General features: G+C 40.1%; 2 protein-coding genes across 5 annotated transcripts in view; one reads left to right on the top strand and one right to left on the bottom strand.

Annotated features, from left to right (window-relative positions):
- The window catches only part of EIPR1 (EARP complex and GARP complex interacting protein 1), a 97414-nt gene extending 78059 nt beyond the window's left edge, over positions 1–19355 (bottom strand). For all 3 annotated transcript variants that reach the window (XM_075049212.1, XM_075049210.1, XM_075049211.1), the window contains exons 1-3: positions 19236–19355; positions 7854–7937; positions 439–571 (exon numbers count right to left, since the gene is read on the bottom strand). In XM_075049212.1, coding sequence (XP_074905313.1) covers positions 439–571; positions 7854–7937; positions 19236–19277 — 259 coding nt within the window. In that variant the 5' untranslated portion in view covers positions 19278–19355. The remainder of the gene's footprint in view (positions 1–438; positions 572–7853; positions 7938–19235) is intronic.
- Positions 19356–19388: 33 nt separating this feature from the next.
- TRAPPC12 (trafficking protein particle complex subunit 12) overlaps positions 19389–23697 on the top strand; it is a 56096-nt gene continuing 51787 nt past the window's right edge. For both annotated transcript variants that reach the window (XM_075049209.1, XM_075049208.1), the window contains exons 1-2: positions 19389–19448; positions 20278–21494. In XM_075049209.1, the coding sequence (XP_074905310.1) occupies positions 20283–21494 (1212 nt within the window). In that variant the 5' untranslated portion in view covers positions 19389–19448; positions 20278–20282. The remainder of the gene's footprint in view (positions 19449–20277; positions 21495–23697) is intronic.

The following is a 23697-nucleotide window of genomic DNA, read 5'->3' as shown; positions in this document are numbered from 1 at the left end:
TGCATTTAACATATGACAAATAACATTATATACAAACTTCACTTGCAATTTTAAAACAGAGCTTGATGCTGGCTGGCATGATGCTGTTTTGAAAGACATTTACTGCCACTTTCAAAAGCAAACATATAAAACAATAAAAAGAATGACATCTAAAATACCAAGAATATATTTTATTTGCCATGCTTTGCATTAATCAGGCAAGCTATACTTTTACTTTGCTGCTTTCCTTGATGTGAATGCAGAAGTAGACTTCTAACTAAGATGACCTAAGAATATGAGACAAATGATGTATAGGTAATGGTACAGCAGATTTTTTGGAAAATGCCTGTGTTGATAATTTTGATTTAAAGTGTTTACACATAGCTAGATGTTCAATCTTTGAACATTCAAAAATATCAAAACACTTAAACAAGTTTAACACGGTTAGAAAGGACTTACTTTTATTGTAGCAGGTTGCTAGTACACCTTTATCTGCAGGACTGGTACTAATGTGCCAAATTTCACCCACTTGATGAAGGAGAACGTTTTTGTTTATAATGTTATTTTCATCATCAAAATCTATGATGTGAATCTGCAAATACAATAAAAGAGAACATTAGGGTTTCAAATGTTTTCCTGTGGGTCTTAATTATGCACGATGACTGCACAGAACAATTTAATGAGAATTTTATAACAGATATCTACTTTAATTAATTGTTATACTAACAATTTAGTATATCATTGATTTCATGCAGCATATACTTTTCTAGAAAAACACAAGCAATTTCCCTGTTTTGAGGAAATACCATGTTTATTCTTCTCAATTTTGCAACTTAAAGCTTGAAGGTGATTTTTCATTTTATGGCTAATAGTAAATAAGCCACTTCTATTGCAGTTCAGCACTTCTTATAGCAATAAACAGAAATAACAACATTACAATCCTTAGTCTAAACATCTGCACCAATTCTGTATCCAAATCATCTAATTCACATATCCTACAAAGAAAGAAGGGGAGAAAGGGAAGGGACTCTCATTTGAAGCAAATACTGTAGCTCAGTAAGAAACATTTTGAGAGTTCACTTCAGCAATCACATATCTGTAGCAATATATAAATCTGTAATACTTTTTATACTATATAGAACAATAAAATGTTAAACGGAAAGATGAAGAAAACCAATAAAATTTAAATACCTAGACATGATTTTTTTAAAAGACATACAGCTAAGTTTGCTTTTTGTGATTTCCATTTTTTGTTTGTCATGGAGTTTTTGTTTGTTGGGGGGGGGATGTTTTTTAAATAGGTCTATGTTACTCTCATTTTTCCTTCTTAGTTAGTTGTTTTTCTGTAGTTACCTCAGAAATACAAGGAATTGAGAAAGATACTAGCCTGGCACAACATACACAAGTGACTACTCATGGGACTAACTACACTGAGCTCAAGAGCGAACAAATAAATTCTAGAAGACTCAACATTTTTAGAAAACTGTATCCTCATTAAAAATTCATTAAGCAAAGTTGGGTGAACAATGAAGAGGAAAAAAACCAAGAGACGTTCTATCATAATGTGTATTGGATTTGTGTGGCAAGGTTTTGGTAGTAGAGGGACTACAGGGGTGGCTTCTGTGAGAAGCTGCTGGAAGCTTCCCCCATGTCCGACAGAGCCAATGCCAGCCGGCTCCAAGTCAGACCCGCTGCTGGCCAAGGTCGAGCCTATCAGTGACGGTGGTAGCACCTCTGGGATAACAGACTTAAGAAGGGGAAAAAACCTGCTCTGTAACAGCAGATGGAAGAGAGGACTGAGAATATGTAAGAGAAACAGCCCTGCAGACCCCCAGGTCAGTGAAGAAGGAGGGGGTGGAGGTGCTCCAGGCACTGAAGCAGAGATTCCCCTGCAGCCCGTGGGGAAGACCATGGTGAGGCAGGCTGTCCCCCTGCAGCCCAGGGAGGTCCACGGGGGAGCAGACATCCGCCTGCAGCCTGGGGAGGACCCCATGACGGAGCAGGGGGATGCCCAAAAGAGTCTGTGCACCCATGGGAAGCCCATGCTGGAGCAGGCTCCTGGCAGGACTGGCAGATCTGTGGAGAGAGGAGCCCACGCTGGAGCAGGTTTTCTGGCAGGACTTGTGACCCCGCGGGGGACCCACGCTGGAGCAGTCTGTGCCTGAAGGACTGCAGCCCAGGGAAAGGACCCTCGCTGGAGCAGTTCGTGAAGAACTGCAGCCCGTGGGAAGGACTCATGTTGGAGAAATTTGTGGAGGACCGTCTCTCATGGGAGGGACCCCACGCTGGAGCAGGGGACGAGTGAGGAGTCCTCCCCCTGAGGAGGAAGAAGCAGCAGAGACAACATGCGAGGAACTGACCCCAACCCCCATTCCCCGTTCCCCTGCGCTGCCGGGGGGAGGAGGGATAGAAAACTGGGAGTGGGGTTGAGCCAGGAAGGAGGGAGGGTGGGGGAAAGGTGTTCTAAATTTTGGTTTTATTTCTCATTACCCTACTCTTGACTTTTGATTGGTAATAAATGAAACCAATTTCCCCAAGTGGAATCTGTTTTGCCGGTGACAGTAGTTGGTGAGCGATCTCTCCCTGTCCTTATCTCGACCCAGAAGCTTTTTGTTATATTTTCTCTCCCCTCTCCAGCTGAGGGAGGGGGTGTAATAGAGCAGCTTTGGTGGGCACCTGACATCTAGCCAGGGTCAACTTACCACATAGTGACTGAATTAAGTCTACTGAATTAACTACTGAATCACTGCAAAAATCTTAGCTACACAGTATTACAGATAATTTTCTTAAAATACAGAAGCTGCTAAATAGGTCTCAATTTAGTCTAAACTGGGAATATTACACACTGGGTTTTTTTTAAATGGCTGAGTTTACATGTTACCTTTTTCTTTCTCGTCCAAACACTGTCATCAGCAACTGCTCTTTCAAACATAATGTAGACCCTCATCATCTGTATTGTTCTTCCATTCTGTCATCCAAGACATACAAGCAGCTCTGCAGCTGATTAGCAAGTTGCCTTTTCAGACTTCATTTGTTCCCCTGAACCTAGAAATCTACCCAGGAATCAGGACACTATCCATCCACCCCAACAACTGCATATCCATCTTCCTGTCCAACTTAGAGTGACCTTGCTGCTTTTCAAAACTCTCCAGAGTAACATCACTTAGACTTATCTATCTTTTCACTTTATTTTGGCTTTCCGTACATCCCCTCTCTCATCTATTCCCTGTATCCCAATTCAAGAGCTTCCATCTATACAGAAAGTTCTTGCTCATTTCATGATTAAAGACCAGTTTAACCTCATCCCCTTTTTTTGTTGTTTTTTTAAAATAAAAATCGAAAGACATCATCTGTTCAGCCTCTATGCTGCTCTTATCAGATAAATTTTGATGTTCTGAATAAACTTAGAACTCAAACTGTTTACAAGTCAAACAGCTACTTTACAAGCACAGAATTGGAAGGTAAAGAACAGCAACGTATTCACAACTATAAGGTAAAACATTTTCAACAGACTCATGGCAAGAAGAGTAACTCCTGTTGTTATTTTTACACTGCAAAATAATTGGCTTTACTATAACAGAGAGAAAGGGATTTCTCAGTTTACTGAATCAGGTATTTAGCAGCAAAACAGTGTAAAATATGTGAAGATCTATTGTAGTTTAAAAATTAAAAGTTATTTTAGTTTCCCATGTAAGGCACAATCAGATTTGCCAAATGTGCTATCTAAAAAAAAAAAAACAACCAAAAAACCACCACCACCACACAAAAAAAAAACAACCCCAAAAAAACAAAAAAACAAAGCAGGGAGAGAAACCTTCCATTGGAGTTACTGGAGTCTCCTTTGACAGCTCAACCCAAGTCCCTGAAGGTGAAACAGAATCCCATTTACTAGTCACACACATTCTCTACCTATATTAACCAAGTTAAGAGGGTCACTCAGCACATAAGCTAAGGGAGTGCTCTTTACCCCAGCTGAAGCCCTTTGAAAGCACAGATAACCAATTTCTCCTCTGCTGTTATGTTTCTGCTTCAGCTGACATCATGGATAGCTGGAAACTGCTGAAATACATAGTTAACTGATTAAAGGTCCAGACTGAGACTTTTAGGAAATATGAAATTTATTTCTTATGCACAGATATTGTTTATAACCTTGAGTTGAAAAATGACATCTTTCACAGCTATGCCAAACAACACAGTCTACCAGAAAAAGTTGATCAGCTTAACAGAAAAAGTTCCCCCAGTGTTTTTCTGCTAAGGATCTTTTTAATCATGTTAAATTGAATACACGATAAATTATATTTATCATATGGAATAGTGACTTCACTAAATACTAAAACAAGAGAATTTTTATAGAAAATATACTAACATCAAATACTGTACCAGTGTGATGCCATGAAGACAAATATTTCCAGAAAGAAACATTCACCTATAATAACTGTCTGACAGAACTGGACAAATTTCAGTTCTGCAGGGTGTTATCCTCCAGCTCTTGAATCATGATCTTTCTAAGTTTTCCTGATGAAGTGTAGAAATGAGCTTTACCGTGGATTAGTTATTGCAGTCTATGGACACCATAGATGAAGATATAGAAAACTGTAAGTAAGCTAAGTCCACACAGAACTTTCTTAACATGAATGTACTGTAATGGTTAATGATATGTGTACTCATAACACTTGTGGAACACGATCCTTGTGGTAAACACCTCCTAGAAGTGACTGGTTTTATTACCATTAACTAAATAAGTGAGTTACTAATCTGCTCTAATTACACTGGGAAAAATTCCCACTGAACACAAGTCAAAGGATCAAGGAAAAACTAGCGAGATTTGAATGAGAACAAATAACTTTTCAGTTCTCCTCAAAATCTGGAGGAATTATTAATTGCTAAGAAAATTACTAAGGGAGGGAGACTAAAACTAACCAATTTCAACACAAAACATCTCTTTTTCTTCAATTATGCAGTCTCCATAATTGATTCTCCTTCATCAGGCACTCATGGGCAGCAGAGACTGGAGAATTGCTTTAGTTTGGCCAGTGCCCTGGTTTGTGCCTATATAATGCTATGCATTAAGGTAAACCATGAAAATAAGTATTTCAAGTTCTAAAACACAAGACTGAAAATAACTTGGAGAGTTCTGAGAATGAGAGAGATGAGAAAAGAGTGACACGTACTTCCTTTATGTTTCCAAAGCATACAGTAAATGCATCAAACTAAGAACAGTATAAAAAGCCACAGTTTAGCAGCAATGAAAGCATTGAGGACAAAAGTTCCAAAACTACACTGCGTAGAACACAGTGCAAAGAGAAACTACTTAAACACTTTCCAGCAAGTTATGAGGACCAAATGACAAGTACTACACACTGTTAATATCTCAAATATTGACAGAATATAAAATCTTATAAACATTTTCCTTTCCTTTGAAATACCAGTATTGATAGGAAAATACTTTCATCAGTTCTCCTATGCATGCCTAAATTGCTTCATACAGCAATAAAACTCAATGAGGCACAAGTTACCATGCCAGCTGTGCAACTCCTACTCTTTCATTTGCACTATACCTGTCCATGACCAGAAGGGAAGAAATATTCTGCACATGATGGCACTGAATAAGAAACCTCTCACGGTGCAGTACTTGGTTGCAACTAGAGGCTGCAAACCAGCTCGTGAGATAGGTTAGGTAACTAAAAAAGTTTTTAAGCAAATCTAGAGAACCTAGTGCTGAATTAAGCAATAATGACTTCAGGCCTAGGGCATTTCTTGTGGATTAGTAAGGAGCTGAGAGGAGCTGATGGCCTGAGGCACAGCTAAAGGCCAATAACCCCCAAACATTTGTTAATACCCTAGAAAGCGTCCTGCACCTCTATTATTAATGTTACTCAATGGAAAAAGAAAAGCATACTCAAAGTTGAAATATGTGTAAATATTTCTAAAATACGTAGTATATGCCAAATCAACTTACCTAAATCAGAACATTTAAATTATTGAAGACCTGCTGGATATCAACTGATAAATGAACATCATTCTCCAATTACAATTTTTTACCAGATTTTAATTAGTTGAACCAAGAAGTAAAAAAACACATAGAAATCACAGTAGAAAATTACATTATAACCAAATGTCTGAAGAACATCTGAGACAGCAAAATCAAAAATATAGTTGTGTGTATTTATTTTTAACTAAGTTTGTCTGCCACTTCTCTTGTTATTGGTCTCGCAAGTATTTCCTGAAATGTAAAGAAACTGAATACTCCATCCCCCTTCTACCTTTGCATGTTTTTTCCCTTGAGCCTCATACAGTATTATCATTGAGTGACAAACTCAAAACCTCACTGAGAATTGACAGCTCCCATGTCCCAGAGCTATGGTTCCGAATTAGTTTTGTGCAGTCCATTACAGACCAGTTTCAGAAGATTCTATGACTGTATCCATTCTAGGGGCTTCTGTGGTGGGTGTTAGCCTAAGCTAACAGCTGGACTCCCCCCCAGCCACTTTCTCCCCCCCAAGTAGGACAGGGGGAAAAGATAAGAATAGGAATGAGAAAGCTCATGGTCAAAGCTAAGCACAGGGAAATCACTTACCAATTACTGTTGCGGGCAAAACAGACTTGACTTGGGTTAATTAATTAATTTATTGCCACTTAAAATAAAAATGTAATTAGTAACTTGGGTAGTAGGAAAGAAAAAGACAAACATTAAATCAGCACCTCCTCTCCCCCCTTTCCCAGGCTTAACTTGACTCCAGACTCCTCTAACCCCCTCCAAGGAGTGCAGCGGGACGTGGGGCAGTGGTGTGGTATGGTATGTACGGTCAGTACATAGCGTTTTCTCTCTGACATTCTTTCCATCTCACTCTTTTCCTCTGCTCCCGTGTGGGGTCTTCATGGGCCACAGTTCCTTCAGTAACATCCGCCTACTCAGCACAGGTGCTCCACAGGGTGCAGTGGATACATGCTCCACCATGGAGCACCTTCTGTTCCTCCTGACCTTGGTCTCACCTGTGTTGTTTCCTCCGCTGTTTCTCAGTCTTTGTTCCCTCCTCCTCTTTCCATCCAGCATTTTCTCCCCTTTCTTAAATGGTTTCACAGAGGTGCCACCAGGCTGACCAGCTCAGCTGTGTCCTGTGGCAGGTTCACTGGAACCAGCCATGTCTGGCATGGGCAATCCCTGGCCTCTTCTCACAGAGGCCACCACTGCAGCCCCTCTGCTACCAAAGCCTTGCCACCTGCACTCAGTACAGCTTTAATTCTTCTGGCCTCAAGATCTTCTTTCGGTATGATGGCATTTACTGAAATTTAGTCACAAAAATTAAAGTTGCTATACAATTAGAAGTATTGTACTCTTAACCGCAGAAGAAACAGCCCAATAGAAATCGAGCCATGAAAGTCACTCAAATTTTAGTTTCAATTATTGTTAAACTTATAATCAGAAAGGTCATAGCTGATTGCCAATAATTAATAATGAAAAATCCAGTTTATGAAGCTTCACATACACAGAGCTGTGCACGTACCAGGAGTCCCATTAGAGGCAATCAAGGCTTAAAGACTTTTGTTTTACTTTGCATCTCTTCTGTGGTTTAAAGATAGCTCCAGAGAATCTATAGATTTAAATTAACAAAAATATGGCAGTTCCTTTACTAAACCAATCCGATTAAGTCATAAAATTAAATTACTCTTCTAAATTCTATGAAAATATACACAGCTTTTATTCACCTACATTTCTTACCAATGTCTTTACATTCTACTCACATGAGTCTTCAACTTGACTATCACTTAATGTTCAAATTCAACAGGGGGTAGAAAGGAGAAGAAATTATATTGGAACAATGTTTTAAAAAAAGAGGAAAAAAATTACAACTGACATTTGACAGAAAAATTACCTGATTATCATATCTAAGAGACTGTGTTCCAACCAAAAATCTTATTGCATCTGTTTCGGCTGTCTGAGGTGTTAAAGCTCGTGCCTAGGAAAGAAGAAAGCCATTAGAAAAGCAATCCATTAATTTCACAAAATCTTGAAGCTTACGTATCAATTATCATTTTAAGCATCACATTCTTACAATCTGCAGACTTTCCCACTCTTTATGTCCATTTTGGTTAATACTTTTTTTTTTTGCGCAGTTTCTCACATTTGTGAGGTGTGTGGAACATAGACGTGCTAAATACATCATCTGGCCTTCATTGTAACAGTGATAATATTCAATATTATAGCAGTTCTTCCAAATTAATTCTCCTTTATCAACCAAAAAAACCTCTATAGAACAGTGGTCAATCCTTAAATACATTAGATAAAATATCCAAGAAAGAGACCGTTCCCGCAAAAGTTTTCAAACCATTCATTCAGACTGAAGATGCCTACATAAAAATGAATTCTTTTTCTTGCCATTAACTACCTAGTTTAGAAGAAAGTTAAAAACCAACCCCCTTCTCTTCTACTTCAGGCCACTAAAGATAAGAATTGTCTGAATATAGGAGAAATAACTTGTTATTTACCTATCAAAATTTTGTTATAATCTTATTAATTTTTTGTATTATTGAGAATGCTAGACTCTCTGCCTTGCTTCTTCAACTTGCACCAACCACAGTCTTGGTAGAAGCAAAACAAACAGTTAAGGGCCATGGAAGACATTGAGAAATAAAGTATAGCTTGAACTAAACCCACAATTGCTAGTTTGCACTAGTCATTAGTAGAGAGTCTCTTAGCTAATTTTGAGTAAATGGGAGGTAAACTAACACTCAAAGGCACTTTTTGCAACTCTAAGTAAACTGTGAGGAATATCCACTACTTCCCCATGCAAAAGATACCCTAATTATATTGTTCAATATCTTTTTTTTTTTTTTGTCAAAACAGGAAAAAAAACCTTTGCAATTCACATCCTGTTTGGCATAAAATAGTTCAGATCTCTTCAGACACTAAATCCTGTATTGCAAGCAAATACTTCAGAAGGATTCAGGTAACTGTTGAATGGCCCTTCTTACTGCCATCCTGTCATGCAGCTAGCTAATGATTACATTCTCGATTCAGGAACATTTAGCTTCAATATAGTCCTGTTTGAAACTTATTTTTAAATTAATATGAGAACGATGCCTAGAAGCTTGAAAGGGAATATTTGAAATACATTACATCACAATACATAAATTTAGAACAATTTAATTCTAGAACAGCAATTTGAAGAGATCTGATTTTTTTTAAAATAAGGTAAAGCAATCCAAGCCCTTGTCTGGCAGTAACAATAAGAGCCAACTCATTTTTCAGAATAAGCTCTGAACTCCTACAGAGCAGGTACTTCTTATCTTGCATCTGAAATGTGTGTTTTAGACAATGTAATATTTTGCTTAAGATTCAGCACAGAAAGTTTAAAAAATGCAAATGAGCTTGGTAAGTATAGGCTAGTAGTGTAAAATTTATATAGAGAAAAAAGCACTACAGAGCATGTTTCAGCAAGTAGTTTGTGTTCAAAACATACTCAAATGCAGATCAGAGATCAGTGTGAATGCCTACCGATTTGTTTATACTCTCCTGTTTATGCAGTGCTTACCTACAACAAGCCTAGACAGTGTTTCTGATTGACAGAAACAACTAAAGTTCACCAAGAAGATTGTAGAAAAGCTTTTATTTTGTCTTGAACATAATTTACATTTGCAGATATTTGGCAAGAGCTCCTTTTCATTTCAGATCTGCTTTCAACTATTTTGAAGAAAACACTAGAAATAAGCCAAGAGCTATGTATCTCTTTCAATCAAGCAAGCTTCTGTTGTTTCTACAAGTCAAACAGAAGAAGAGACCTCCACGATCATCAATAAAATAAAGAAATAAAAGGGGGTTTTCACCCCTTTTAAGGCCTTTTGAGTAGGTCTTACCACGCTGCTTTCAAAAATGCATCAGATTAGACACAAAATGGCAAAAGTAAAATTATGTCAATACATGGTAACATTTACGTCATCAGCCTCCCTATGTCTTCTTTAAAATATTTTTAAATTATTTCCCATTTTTGCAGGGGAAAAAAAAAAAAAAAAAAAAGGCCTGAGAAAAATATTTAAACACATTTCACAACAAGAAACACACTATTGTTTATTCTATGTCATAAAACCCTACAGCATCCAAAGAATACAAGGTTCAAACTCATTAAGCGTTCATAAATCAGGAATATCTGATTCATAATAGAAATAACAGTACAATGGACTTCCAGTTGTCTCCTGCACAAAGATATGTCCAATTTTGTCTACTTCTGAGTTACTTTTAGAGAAACAGAAGTTATTTCAACAGATGATGAAGACACTGAGTAACCCTTGTGATGAACAACATAACTGAATTTGGAGTGCTGTCAAGATCAAGATGAGTGCCTTAAGTTTGTCATCTTGTACCGTAATCTACCAGAGCAGGTTGGAAATATATTTCACAAAAGCATCCTTGTTCATGACTGCAGCTACTAGATGGCAAATAAACAAAGGCATATATATGAATATAACGGATATTGATTAATCTAAACCAATAGAAGTTATTATTTTTATAAAAAGTCAGCATCCACAGGACACTAAACTGCATATAGCCCCCAAAAGCATTTACTACCCAAGATATTAAAGTATTATTTACTATGAAAATTGCCGTGATACACAGAAAATACCCAGAACACACATCTGAGATGCGAACAGGGAGAAAACAAGTCATCCTTCCACACACTGTCACAGCAAAGCCCCACCTAACCAATGCTTCTAGACAATACAATAACATATGTAATTAGATAATTTTATTTTAAAGAGGGCCTAAGACTAGTAAAAAATTATTAGCAAGCAAAGATTAAAACATCATGAACCCCAAAGAACCATTTGGTTACACGTCCAAATTCCATATTCACCAACAGTTCTATGAGGACACGTGCATATTTTAAAGCAGGTAATTTTTATAGAACAGGGGTGATACAGAGGCAACTCGATTGTGATTGATGCTCTAACCAAATATTTTAACAGTCTAGAAGGAAGTTTATAATATGCAGTCAAAATTCCGCTCAGCTAACACAGAGGAAATCCTGCCTTTGGAAAGCAAACAGCAAAGACTTCTCAGTGCCATACAAGTCTGCCAAGGAATCTGAAAGAACCACCCCTCCTTAGAGGCTTTTCAAAGTCTATGTATTTATTCCGCATAATAATCTGTAGCTTCCCCAGTTCTCATTTATTCCACTAAATTAGGGGTTGCACATAATCACAAAACAGAAAACCAAAGAAATGCAACAATTATCAATTCATCCCTGCATTTTCAGGGAAAAAAAATTTATATAGGTAACAACAGATGCTGAGCAATTGTTGCAGAGATGCAGGGAATAGCATCACCATGCTCCAAAGGCATTCCTGACTAGTACTCTGTACATCATAGGGCTAGACACTCTTACCCACACTGAATCTTTCAAGGTGACAAAAGGAAGAAAATATCTTAGGACTCCAGCGTAAGGAATATTGCATGTACTCAAATACTTAAATACATTTAATATATTAATGAGAAATACTAGGTTCCACATGCCATATTCAAGAAACTTTTGTGGTTTGGGGTTTTTTTTGTTGTTTTTTTGGTTTGTTTTGTTTTTTAAAAAATGCATGGTGGCCTGCTATAGTACAGTTAAAACTCAAATACTCTTTTTTTTAAACTTTCTAAAACAAGGTGTGAATTCATACTTAAACAGAAATACAAAACTGAATAGCCTATAGCAATGGTCATACCGAAGTTCAATATGGGTCAGGGAGACAGAATGTAGTCAAGCAAACATAAACTGGCATTTTCATTTACTGCATCCTGAAGTACTTTATAGAGCCATAAATTACATACCTAGAGAGGAATAACTATATGCATGCATGGAAAAATAAAAATGAAAAAAAGCATTCACAACACATCATCTATTCCCAGGGTAGTATAGCTGCCATGCTTTTAGTAGCAGAACCACAAATTCTGCATGAACTTTGAACATACTATACTTCTACCACAGCAGAAAGTAAAACTAATCCCATGGAGGGACAGAGATGAAAAAGAGAGTGGTGGGGGGTAGTAAAGAGTCACCTGAAGCTGAGTATAGGAAGTTTTACTAGAAAAGAAAACAAAAACTTAAATTATTTATTACTTTTACACATGATCTAAATCCTGTGTTAGCATTTCCCACTGGAGATCGAAGATCTCAGATTTAAGATTTCATACCACCTCCCCATATGCAAGTATGTAATTAATGAATGATACAGAAAACTTTCTATCCTGCTACTATTCCTACCATGGAAACTGTAGCTAGTGCACGTATAACTAGAAAGCAAATATTGCCTACCCCATTACCAGAAGACAAGTCCTTTCTTTACTGTGTGCATTGATGGATTAGAGACATGCTGCACAGGTGTCCACACTCACTCTTAGACAGCATCACTTCTTTGTTTAGACATTCTGGGCTTAAATTTCCTTCACTAACCTGAAATGTAAGGGTATTTATTTTTGCCTCAAAATTGTATCTTATCCTCAAAGGGTAGGCAAAGGGGACCACACCACACCCCCCCCCCAAAAAAAAAACACAAAAAACAAACCCCAACCACCAAACAAATCCTGACTCACAGGAAGCTAGTAGGGTGTTCTCAGAAGTTCACAGGTTAGGTAACCAAATACAGTCTGGTTTCCATAAGACAAGAAAGAAAAATAACAAGGAACATGACCAAACTTTTTTACCCGGTGATGGGGAAACAAGTGCAGCTACACATCAGGGACAAGGCAACCCGAGGGAAAAAAAAACCCTGCCACAAACTGTAAGAATCAAAGGCAGGCTTGAGCAGACGTCATACTCCTATCCAAAAAAACCCCTAGATATACTCATCAGGAGAAACCCAGTCCCTCAATAGTTATTCCTGTCAGGCACACATGCTTAACAGATCCTACTGCTTACGTAGTAATTATGGTCTAAACAATAACAAGCTCACACTGAATTAAAACACAGCTTTGACACCACATAAGCTAGTTGCTCCCTTGTCTTAGAAACAGGTCCTGAAATGCATCACACCTAAAGGAAAAGGACAACAAAAACTTAACTGCAAATCAACTGAAAAAATAGACATTTATTTACGCAATGGGCACGCAAAAAGCTAGAATACAAGTGTGATGAACAGCAGTATAAAGATAAAGCAGAAGAAACAGCAATCATTGTGCCAGTATGCAAAGACTAACTGGAGACTGGGCATCACATTCATGCCTACGCTAAGCACAGTGTGATGTTGGACAAAGACCACCTTCTACCCTACCCTGACAATTTAGACTACCTGCAGAATAATAAAACCCTCTGAGAGACAGAAAAAGACCAGAGACTGCAGAGAGAAGGGACCTTGACAACAGCAAGAGATGATCCAGAGGAACACAATGACAAGCCTCAAAAACATAAAGAAGGTTGGTTTAAAGTAAGTCCATTATGGAACTGTAATGCACTAAAACTCTACACTTTATTCATAAGTTCCCCTGAAACTTTCCCTTCTCCACCTCTTCTGAAATACCAGCCAAATAAAAGTTACTTTTTTAATTAGACTGTTACTATTTAGGGCATTAATAGGCAAAGAAAAACGGATCAGTACTTCTTCAATAAGCATTTTGTCTTGCTGATGCATTGCACTGGTATCAGCAAACAAGAAAACATATGCTGACCCCAACATCTGAATATTTGTATTACATTTAACGCAATCAAAAGAATTTCTGCAACCCAGGTATCATTTGAAATTCATACAATCAATCTGTACTAACATGCAGTGAACTTGCAGTACAAAATGTAAAGGATACAGTATTTGGCTTGCAGTCCCCAAATCTGAATTTAAAGTTATTTGACCATCTGCTTATGCTGTAAACCAGAAATAGTATACTGCTACTGGGGGGGGGGGGGTGGTGTGTGTGTGTAAGGGCTGGCTTCACTGATGCCTCATTCTGGAGGTAAAATACAGGTTCCCTGCCCCCGTCAGAGAAGCCTCAGGCTGCTAGTGTCATGAAAATTATTTTTGCCTTCTGGCATAATTTCAATTTTCAAGTAGGTACACTTTGATTTTTACTTAGGTAGGACAGCCTTGTTTCTCCCACCACAGCAGGAGACCCTCTTATCATTGACTGTAATAAGCTGCAGTGACTCTATCAGTGAAGAAACTGGCAGCACACATGCCCAGGTGACCTTCAGTGCTCTCAGACAGCTGCTTTCTCCAAGTCTTTCACAGCACAAGAATTCCCACCACTGATGTATTTAGTGCGCTGACCCTATTCCAAAGACTGACAGATTCTGTAAACCATCATGGCAACAAAAGCAACCCTCACACAAAGCCTTACATAGCACAATCATCCTTAGAAATCCTGTTCGTTTATCATGAACCACAATGGTAACAATCATCTTTGAATAGTTCCTTCAAGTTCACATAACTTATCTTCATATTGTCATTAGTCTGTACAATACCTAATATTAGCAAGATTCTGCTAATTGCTTAAGGGTCCTAGAAGAAATAGTTTCCACCTGATCCACTTCATGCATTATGAAGATCCTTGGGGATTAGTTAAGAGAGTTTTGCCACTTATCTACTTTTTTCTGCCCCTGGTAAAACTTTAAACCTAACAGTATGTTACATTGTAGTTCCACAAGAAGTCCTCCCAACTGATATGCTGCTCTCAAGAAGGGTCCTGAAAAGAGAGCCAGGTAGGAAAATGATAGAATAGACACTCAGCCTGGATTAAAATATACAGGATTGGCACTCATGAGGCAAGTAATCTTAGAAGAGGACCAAGACAAAAACTAGTAATTTCACTAAGACATTATCATGCAGTTTCTTAAACTGATTCAATATTCAAAATAAATTCTCCAAAGACATCTCTAAAGCTGTATCAAAATTATTATCTACATTCTGTTTAGGCCATCCTCTCTCATCCCACAAGAGAGCATGAAAGCTCTCCCATGGAAGAGAACACCACTGCCAATAAAAGCTCCACTGCCATACTGGAAACACAGCTGAGCCTGAAAGGCAGCATGTTTCCCTGGGTACTGCACGAATGACATACATCTTCCTAAAAAGTCCCCCTTGCCCCCTCCTTCTAAGAAATCTACACCTGCCTTCTACTCCATCAAAGGTAGGTCAGTTGAGCTATTCTCAATACATACTGATATTATATATATATACACACACACACACATTGTGCAAGACCTGTGACCAATCTATTTCAGTTGGTATTTTGCACTGGTTTAAGATTCTTGGAATAATAAGTCACATTTGGCTTTAGGGAAATTAAGTTTCACCTTAATCTTGCAAACAGGCATGAAAGTCCTAAAAATCAAGTCTCTGTTCAGATTCATAAAACCTGTTAACAGCTAACTGAAAATACAATATGGGCCAAGTACTGCTTATTCAAGAAGCACAGCAGGACCACAATGCAGTACACAAACTCTGACAAAGCATTAGTGCATTCTTTTTAAGCCTGCTTCAGCCAGACCACATCTCAGGGTGCAGCTGGAGTTGCCCTTGTGTAGTACGGCCCTGTGGTCAGCCAGCAGGCTTTCTACTGTCCTTCCCTCCTGCTCATTATGCTTCTCCCTTGCAAGCCTATGTACTTCTGACATGTAACATGCAGTAGGCGTATCTGGCATACTGAAATTCAGCTCAGCATTGTGGTATCCCCAAAATTCATTAAATGTGCCAAACACATGCTCCATAATTATCACTCTCTGGCACAAGCAATGTTCCTCCTCCCTCCCCACATGATGCTGGCTAGCTTCTGCACACTTTTAAACAAGCAAGACGTAGGCTGTCCCCGCAAGAATCACAGTTGGCATTACAACTGCACCAAATACCTATCCTGGAAAGCAACCCTGCACACAGCTTATTTCCAGGGGTATAAGCATCATCCAGTCAACCTTAAACTAAGGCCAATACGGTATTTCAGGACATTCAGTAGTGCTTGTACACGTACTCAAAACATCACTGTTTAAACACTTAAAGAATAGGATGGGGAAAATTGTGAATCCCTGAAAATGAAAGCCTATTCGACAGAGGGTAAACATAGCAGGTACACCAGGTTAGATAGTAAATATAGGTCAACTATACTCTGGACAAGTGAGAGGCATATAATTTCACTGACAAAAAATAGCGCTCAGTGATATCCCTGGTGCCCCATTTACTACACTCTCATAATTCAGGATATTGGTGAAGTCTACCAAGGTTCCTTTGAGAAGGACAACCTTTCAGTACTGAAATGTTCAGCAGCTACTGCTGTTGCCCCGTATTCATGAGCCACAGTCACATCACTCAGTCCTCAATGCAAGCAGCATCTCACATTTTCACTCCCCATCCACTCTGTAATTTTCTGATTTTCACTACATTTGGACGAACAAAGCAACTATGGTGGGATATTGTCTTTAAAAAAAAAAAGATGTCACAAAAAGAATCACACACCCTAAGAGTCACACATATTTTGTATGTCTGTACAATGTTCATGTAGCTCACAGAGTGAAGAGGGAAAAAAACCACTCCAGGAAACTACATTTTGGGGGTTATATGAATGTTATAAACAGCAAAAAAGAAAGTTGCAACCATCAAGTCAAAAATTTAACTAATCATGCAGAAAAATGAATTCATCACTAGTTTTGATCTTGTTTTGCTGTTAGATGTTTAGCTTTCCCTGTCTACACCAGAAAAAAACCAAAACAAAACAAAAATCCCCAACCTGTTTCTCACTGTTACTTGGCAAATCTTCTTGAACAGTAGTTACACATGCTAAGTAATTACACACAGTTGTATAAGGGCTCAGGATTTGTATCTTTAATTACCATTCTCATTTGTCAGAACCATGAGTGGTGTGGCTCTTCTAAGTAAGACTTCCCTGTTCCACTAAGCCTTTTTTGATGAAAGCTCAATTCAAAAAAGAGAAATATATATTTGTTCATTATTCTAAGTTACCTTACTTATGCTGATACATCAAAACACATTTTGCACATAAAAATGAACAGAAATTGTGCAGAAGTAATTTTAAGTTAGCTGGTGGACAGCACCCTAGGAGGAATCAGCTCTATGTTCTTACAAACCTGGCCACATTGGATCAGGTGAAAGGCGTATCTGCACAACTACATTTTCTCCAGTAGTGGTCAAAGACAGATTCTTATTGGCTGCTGGAGCCACATGTAGCTTCTTAGTCTGCAACCCCTCATGTAGCTTCTAGATGTCATGGTTTTACGACATAAAATTTTTATTTGTAACAAGAGTAAGAAGATCCCTTCCTCTTTTTAAATACTCTATAATTTCAAATCTGAACTTTGAATAAGCTTGTCATAGAGCTGAATTAAAGACTGGAAATAATAAAAAAAACCCCAAACATAAGAAACAACAACAAAATTGGGCTGAAGAATTCATCTGAAGAGATGCTTTCAGTCACAGTGCTTCTGACACACACTGGAAGGAAGCAGTAGTTGTGATGCTGCTGCTAGCCATTACTGTCTAGTGACACATAAGAATCCAGGCTTAAAAAGAATAGTAAACTTTCTTATTAGACCTGAGGATGCAAGTTGGATAAACCAGACCAGTTTTAGGTTTAAGTCTCTCCATCAGAGCCTTTTTCAGAAAGCACAGAGATGAAATTTGTTTTAAAGCCACACTGGCAATTAATGGAGATCAGAAATAGAACCTTCATCTCTACGCTCCTCTTCCAACTTATACATAAACCATCTTTTTTTTCCCCCACTTCTCTCTAAATGATCTGGATTAACTGTAATTCCCTTTGATTACAGCCACTTTCTTAGTCCTTTTGCTTTATCCTCCCACCAGACAGCCTTGTTACATACTTTGCAGAAGAGGTCCATAGGAGATGTATGATTTGGGGCGGTGCAGGGCATAGGTCCATGGAGGTCCCAGACAACACACTGGATAGCTTTCAAAAATTTATGTAAGACTTATTATATATGACCTACCAGAAAGAAGCTATGAATTTTATTAAGTACAGGATATATATATTCTATTCTGCAAAAGAGATTTAAGTATAGTTCAAATTTTATTAATTTTGAAGTACAAGTGACAGCCATCTCTAGCCAATCACAAAATGACAGCGTATTACCAGACTTCAGTAGATTCAACAGTTAGTACAGGTGAATATTACACACTAGCTCCTATACAAGAGGAAAAACCAAACAAATACACAATTTGCTAAGGAGATCTGCTGGTATAATCAGGATTACAGAGCACACAACTCAGTAGCCAGGACACCCAAACCTGTAACAAAGAACCTTCACATATTACTTTCCAAGAGCACTTTGGTAAAGGTGCCTAAAAAAAACCAGTACACATGTTCATATTTATATTACTACATTTACTGTAGAATGAAAACACTGCTCTGTGAGCTGCAGAAGAAACACAGCGCCTCCTATTACTGCTATAATGGCAACAATGATAAGCCAGCTGTTACCAAGGAGAACATGTAACAGCTGAGTAAAACCCTTATTGTGGGAAAGAATCATGAATTAGAGTCCCTCTCACCCATCCAGCTACCCAGCTGTTTGTTTTCCCAGAACTTGCAGAAACTTTATTAAAGGTGAGACCTGTGCTCCTCCATGAACATGATCAGTAAGTTCCTAAGTTATCCAGTCCCATTTCCTTATAGCCATAAACACCAACATGATGGACAGATTTGTCCTATGGGACAAGTGCGCAGACGTGGAACGCACAGCAGGACATCCCACAAACATCAAGTAGCTTTACAGTTGGGTATAACCAACTGCAATTTTCAACTTCAGAAAACGGTTTCATGCCCTCTCCTCACAAAAGCATTTTTATTCTTTTTTTTTAATTTCTGAAGAGGAAGAAACAAGCACTAAACTCTCTTTGAGACTGCCGGTATTTTCCTACCACCCCAGAGCCTACCCAAGACTTCTCCAGAGGTGGACCAGACACTGGTGACAGAGCAGGAGCCCTACCAGCCAGGCTGTGGACGACTGTGAGGGGAAACAGGCCCTGCCCTCGGCCCCTACACCCACCCTGCCGCACCTACCCTGCAAACAGCAAGTTTTGGAGCAGAGACCAACTCCTGCCCTCTGCTCAGCCAGTGGTGGGGACGCCGGCCTCCGCACGAGCACGACACACACACACAGACACACACAGACACACACAGACACACACAGACACACACAGACACACACAGACACACACAGACACACACAGACACACACACCCCCAGCCCCGCAGCCACCACCTTCCCGGAGGTAGGACCGCCACCTGCTAGCTCTCCTCCCGTCTCCCCCGGTGCCCACCTGGAACTCCAGCCCGTAAATCACAGGCGCATCGTCCTCCATCGCGGCCCCACAACGCGACACACCCCGCTGTCCGCCGGCCTTTCTGGCCCTCAGCGCTGCCCGTCACTCGCCGCTTCCGGGAGGTGAGCTCGCGCATGCGCACTCCCGCCCGCCCCGAGCCGCGGCGCAGGCGCGGTGGCGGAGCAGGGGTGTCGCCGCCGCGGCGCGGAGGTGAGGGGAGGCGGGGGGCGGCGGCGGCGGCGCGGCCTGCGTGGCTCTTGTGCCGGCTGCGGGGCGCCCGGGTGGGTGCCGAGAGGCGGCCTTGGGGACGCGGCCCTGAGGGAGGGCGGCGGCCTCGCCCCCCGGCCCTGAGGGAGGGCGGCTGGGTCTCCCCCAGGGCCTGAGGGAAAGCGGCGCCGCTCTCCCCACCCCCCCCCCCCACCCCCGCCCCGGCCCGCGCTAGGCGGAGGCTGTGGGGCGGTCATGGCCGGGGGGACCCCGCGGTGGTGCTGGAGGCAGGGCCGGTCGCTGGAGCGCGGGGCGGGGGGCGGCCGGCGCCGCGGGACGGCCGGGGCCGCGGGACGGCCGGGGCCGCGGGACGGCCGGGGCCGCGGGACGGCCGGGGCCGCGGGACGGCCGGGGCCGCGGGACGGGGGTCTGGAAGCAGCGCTGCCGCCCCCTACCCTGCACGGCCGGCCCTGGGCTGGGCAGCCTGCGCTGGTGGCAGGCGTGGAGCCACTCTTTCCTCTTCTTACATGGGGACCGAGGAAGAAGTCTTTGCGAGCAGGAAAGCCAGTGTGGTTTTGTCTGTGTTTGGTGAGAGGCATTTGCTCTTCAGTCCCGTGTTTTTGCGACTTGCAAAGAAGGACAAAACCTTTATCAGAATTAATTTACTACGCAGGTTGATGTTGAATGTGAGATGTCAAATAGCGAAACGACTATATTTTTAAAGCAAGAGTTTCAGTCTTTGTATGATGCTTAGGGGTTTCAGGGTGGCAGCTGAGCAATACCTGAGTAATAAAACTAATACTTGTTTTGGTGGGGATTTTTCTACCTTCAGCTACCATGGAGAATATTGAAAGTAATGCTAAGGATGCAAAGACTGCCTCGGATGAAGATGACAGCAGAGACATAGTTCAACAGAAAACTCAGGAGGAAATTCTCTTTCACGAGGAAACCATTGATCTTGGTGGAGATGAGTTTGAGTCTGAAGGGAATGAAACTGTATCGGAAGATTCAAACAATTTCGTAGATAAACTTAACGAACAGATGATGGAGAGTGTCATTATTTCAGATTCTCCAAACAACAGTGAAGATGACACAGGTGAACTTGGCTGTCTCCAGGAAATTGTAGAACAAATGGAAGCTAAAGATAATCAGAAAACACAGGCGGAAGTGGATAAAGAAGAGTTTTTAAGTAACGAGAGTGAAACCGAACATGAAGAAACACCCAAAGACATTTCTGAGATTGGAACAGATGATCAGGCATCTTTAAAGGAAGAATCAATTCAGGAAGCCGCGAAGGAAAAACCAAAGTTGGGAAACAATGTCCCTGTTGAAACAAAACCAAATAATATTGATGAAAGCAAACCCGAGGACCAGATTTCATCACCCGATACCAGGAAACCATCTTCTGAGGCTGAGCCTATTCCTGTGTGTACCATCTTCAGCCAAGCAAACAACATTAATACCCAGCCACAGTTGTTCCTACCTGACGGTTTTGAGCCTCAGATGGTAAAATCTCCCAGTTTTAGTAGTATAATTGAGACTCCAGTGAAGTCTAACCCACAGGTGGTTCAGCCAAGTCCTAGTCTAAGCAAGTTCTTTGGCGATACCGTTAACACTAATACTTTAGCTTCTGATTTTTTTGATTCATTTACCACATCCAGTTTTATTTCTGTTAGTAATCCCAATGCAAGCTCTTCAGTTCCAGAACAAATGTCCTCTCTTTCTAATGGTGGAGACAGTTCTTGTGCTTCATCTAACCCTACTTTCTCTGTGCAAAATGGGAGACCTGAAGCAGGTGATTCTCCATCATCCCTAGAAATAATTCAATCCCCCAAGCCGTTCTCACAAATCCAAGCTGTTTTTGCTGGGAGTGATGACCCATTTGCCACAGCCTTAAATATGAGTGAACTCGATAGAAGAAATGATGCTTGGCTTCCTAGTGAAGAAACCAGAAGTGTTCTAATTTCAGTGGCCACACAACAATACAGCACTGTGTTCGTAGATAAAGAGAATCTCACCATGCCTGGATTAAAATTTGATAACATCCAGGTAAGAGTCTATTATTGTATCTTAGTGTATGTTTATATTTTAGAAATACTGTACAAGAGTTGTCCAGTAATCTGTATATCATAGTGCTTCATATTGTTGCTGATGGTCACCTCGTGTGTATTACTTCAAGTCTTAGAAAATGTAATGTTGCTGCCTACTCATACATGAAGGGGCTAAAACCAGATCTGATTTATTCATAGTGAAATTTGTTGGGTACCTTGAAAACCAGTGTTGACAGTTTCCATAGAATCCTAAGCTGGTTGTATTTTTAAGTAGTCTGTTTCTGGTCCTCCTAGTTAGCGAGATAATGCTCGCATTTGGAATATATATGAAATCACTATGCTGTACGACGAAGTCTGAAAGCAGACAGCTTTGCTTGTGGAATTCGCTGTTGCAACCAAGTGGGAGATAACATTTTTCACCGATGTTCACAGTGCTCTCAATAGTGTTAACATTGACTGAAATCACATCATTTGTATCTTCCCTAAGCAGTGGAAAGGTATAACCTACAAGAAAGATTGAGTGCTGGAGCAAGCTACTGGGAAGGGATAACCCCCAAATTAAAGCGAAAACTCCAGATGAGATCAGGAAGGAAAAACCAATAATGGAAACTCATTTCTTTCTCTTCTATCAGAGTTCCCAACTGGTGAGAAGGCATAAAGTGTTTTTTTCAGAATTTGAGAAGTTTCACTCGGATCTATTCAGTATTTCTCATGAAGTAATTTTATCCTCATGGCTCAGCCAAGGCTAACTATTGTAATGGGATTTTTTCATTGAAATAGGCTAATCCTACTCTTTCATATCTAGGTCTCTGGGTATTAGAATTTTTGACTAGAGAGAGGGTGTTAAGGGTCTGGATACTTTAATCCTTAGGTGTAACATAACAAAGATTATCAGTCAATAGTCAAATACAAGCAGAGAACAATCTGCAGTGATTTCCCAATCTGCAGGAACTATCAGAAAAGTTTCTGGAGTGAATCAGGTCCAGATTTGTAGCTGAATTAACTGACAAATCTTAGGTTTCAACAAATGATACCAGATTTAGACATGCGCCATGCTGCTGCTACTTCTTGGGTTAGGTTTATCTTAAAACATTTGTTTCTCATCACAGAGCCCAATAATTAGCGCGAAAGAAAACACTGTAATAGCAAGCTACTCCTTCTCCGCTCCTTCCAAAAAAAAAAAAAGGAAGGATCCTTCCCACCTTCCCCCAAAATCCGTTAGACCTTGATGACTGTGTAGTATTTCTCTCCTGACAGCTAATGGGATGGACAGAAGGAGTGATCCTTTCCACAGGCCCCAAGGATGAGGACCTCCTTATTGCAGGCCTCCTTTTTTACAATAGTTATCTCACACCTTCCTCAGTCCAGTCAAGGATTAAAGCTTGTTTGTGCTGTGTCCCTGAATCTGGGCATGTGCATATATGCAGATCTACCATTTAGTACATAATTTAAATGAAGACATTATGGCAATGTCCATGTGTTGTATTTCTACAGTAAGACCTGATGTAAAATTATCGGTGGGATTAAAGGGCATTCCTGCTGCTTTCTTTGTTGAGTATAATTTATAAGCAGTCACACAGGCATGTCAGCAGGGACAAGTTTTGAAGTGCTTTATGTTTATACAACTTCCCTCACTTCCAGTTACTGCTTTTCAGTGACCTGAGTGCATGCCTTGACTGACCTGACATCCACTAGTTTGGTGTCATTGTTCCATACACTTCTAGTACTGCAAATTGTGTATTTAACTGAAACTATAATTGTAGAGTACTTGAAGTGTCAACTGAAACATTGTGGGAGGCATGTTTTCAATGTTAAATCAGCTCCCAACAATGGTTATTAAAGCTTTGGTATGAATACTTTGCTAATGCTAAATGTTAATGCAAGATGTTAAACCGGGCTGCATGCAGTTGGCAAAGAAGTTATTTGAAAAGTGCATTTACAGTGAATTGTTAGTGTGCTCCAGGGAAGGACTGAAATTTTGTATGACATGTATTGAAGAGCTTGATACATTTTTTTTGCCCTGCTCACTCAGAAAGTGTTCTTATTACAAGTGTTAAGTAGATAAATCACACCAAGAAAAATACTAAATGTTCTGAATTTCAGCTATGTGCTACTTTTTGCTGATCATTCAAGAAACATTATTTTTTAAACTATCTTGGATTGTGTATGCTACAGATTATCTGTACCTGTGCTCTCTAAGT

This window comes from Buteo buteo, chromosome 17 (assembly GCF_964188355.1).
Source record: "Buteo buteo chromosome 17, bButBut1.hap1.1, whole genome shotgun sequence".
Lineage (NCBI taxonomy): Eukaryota > Metazoa > Chordata > Aves > Accipitriformes > Accipitridae > Buteo > Buteo buteo.
The sequence above is the reverse complement of the archived record's forward strand: the minus strand, read 5'-3'. Positions and strand labels throughout refer to the sequence as shown.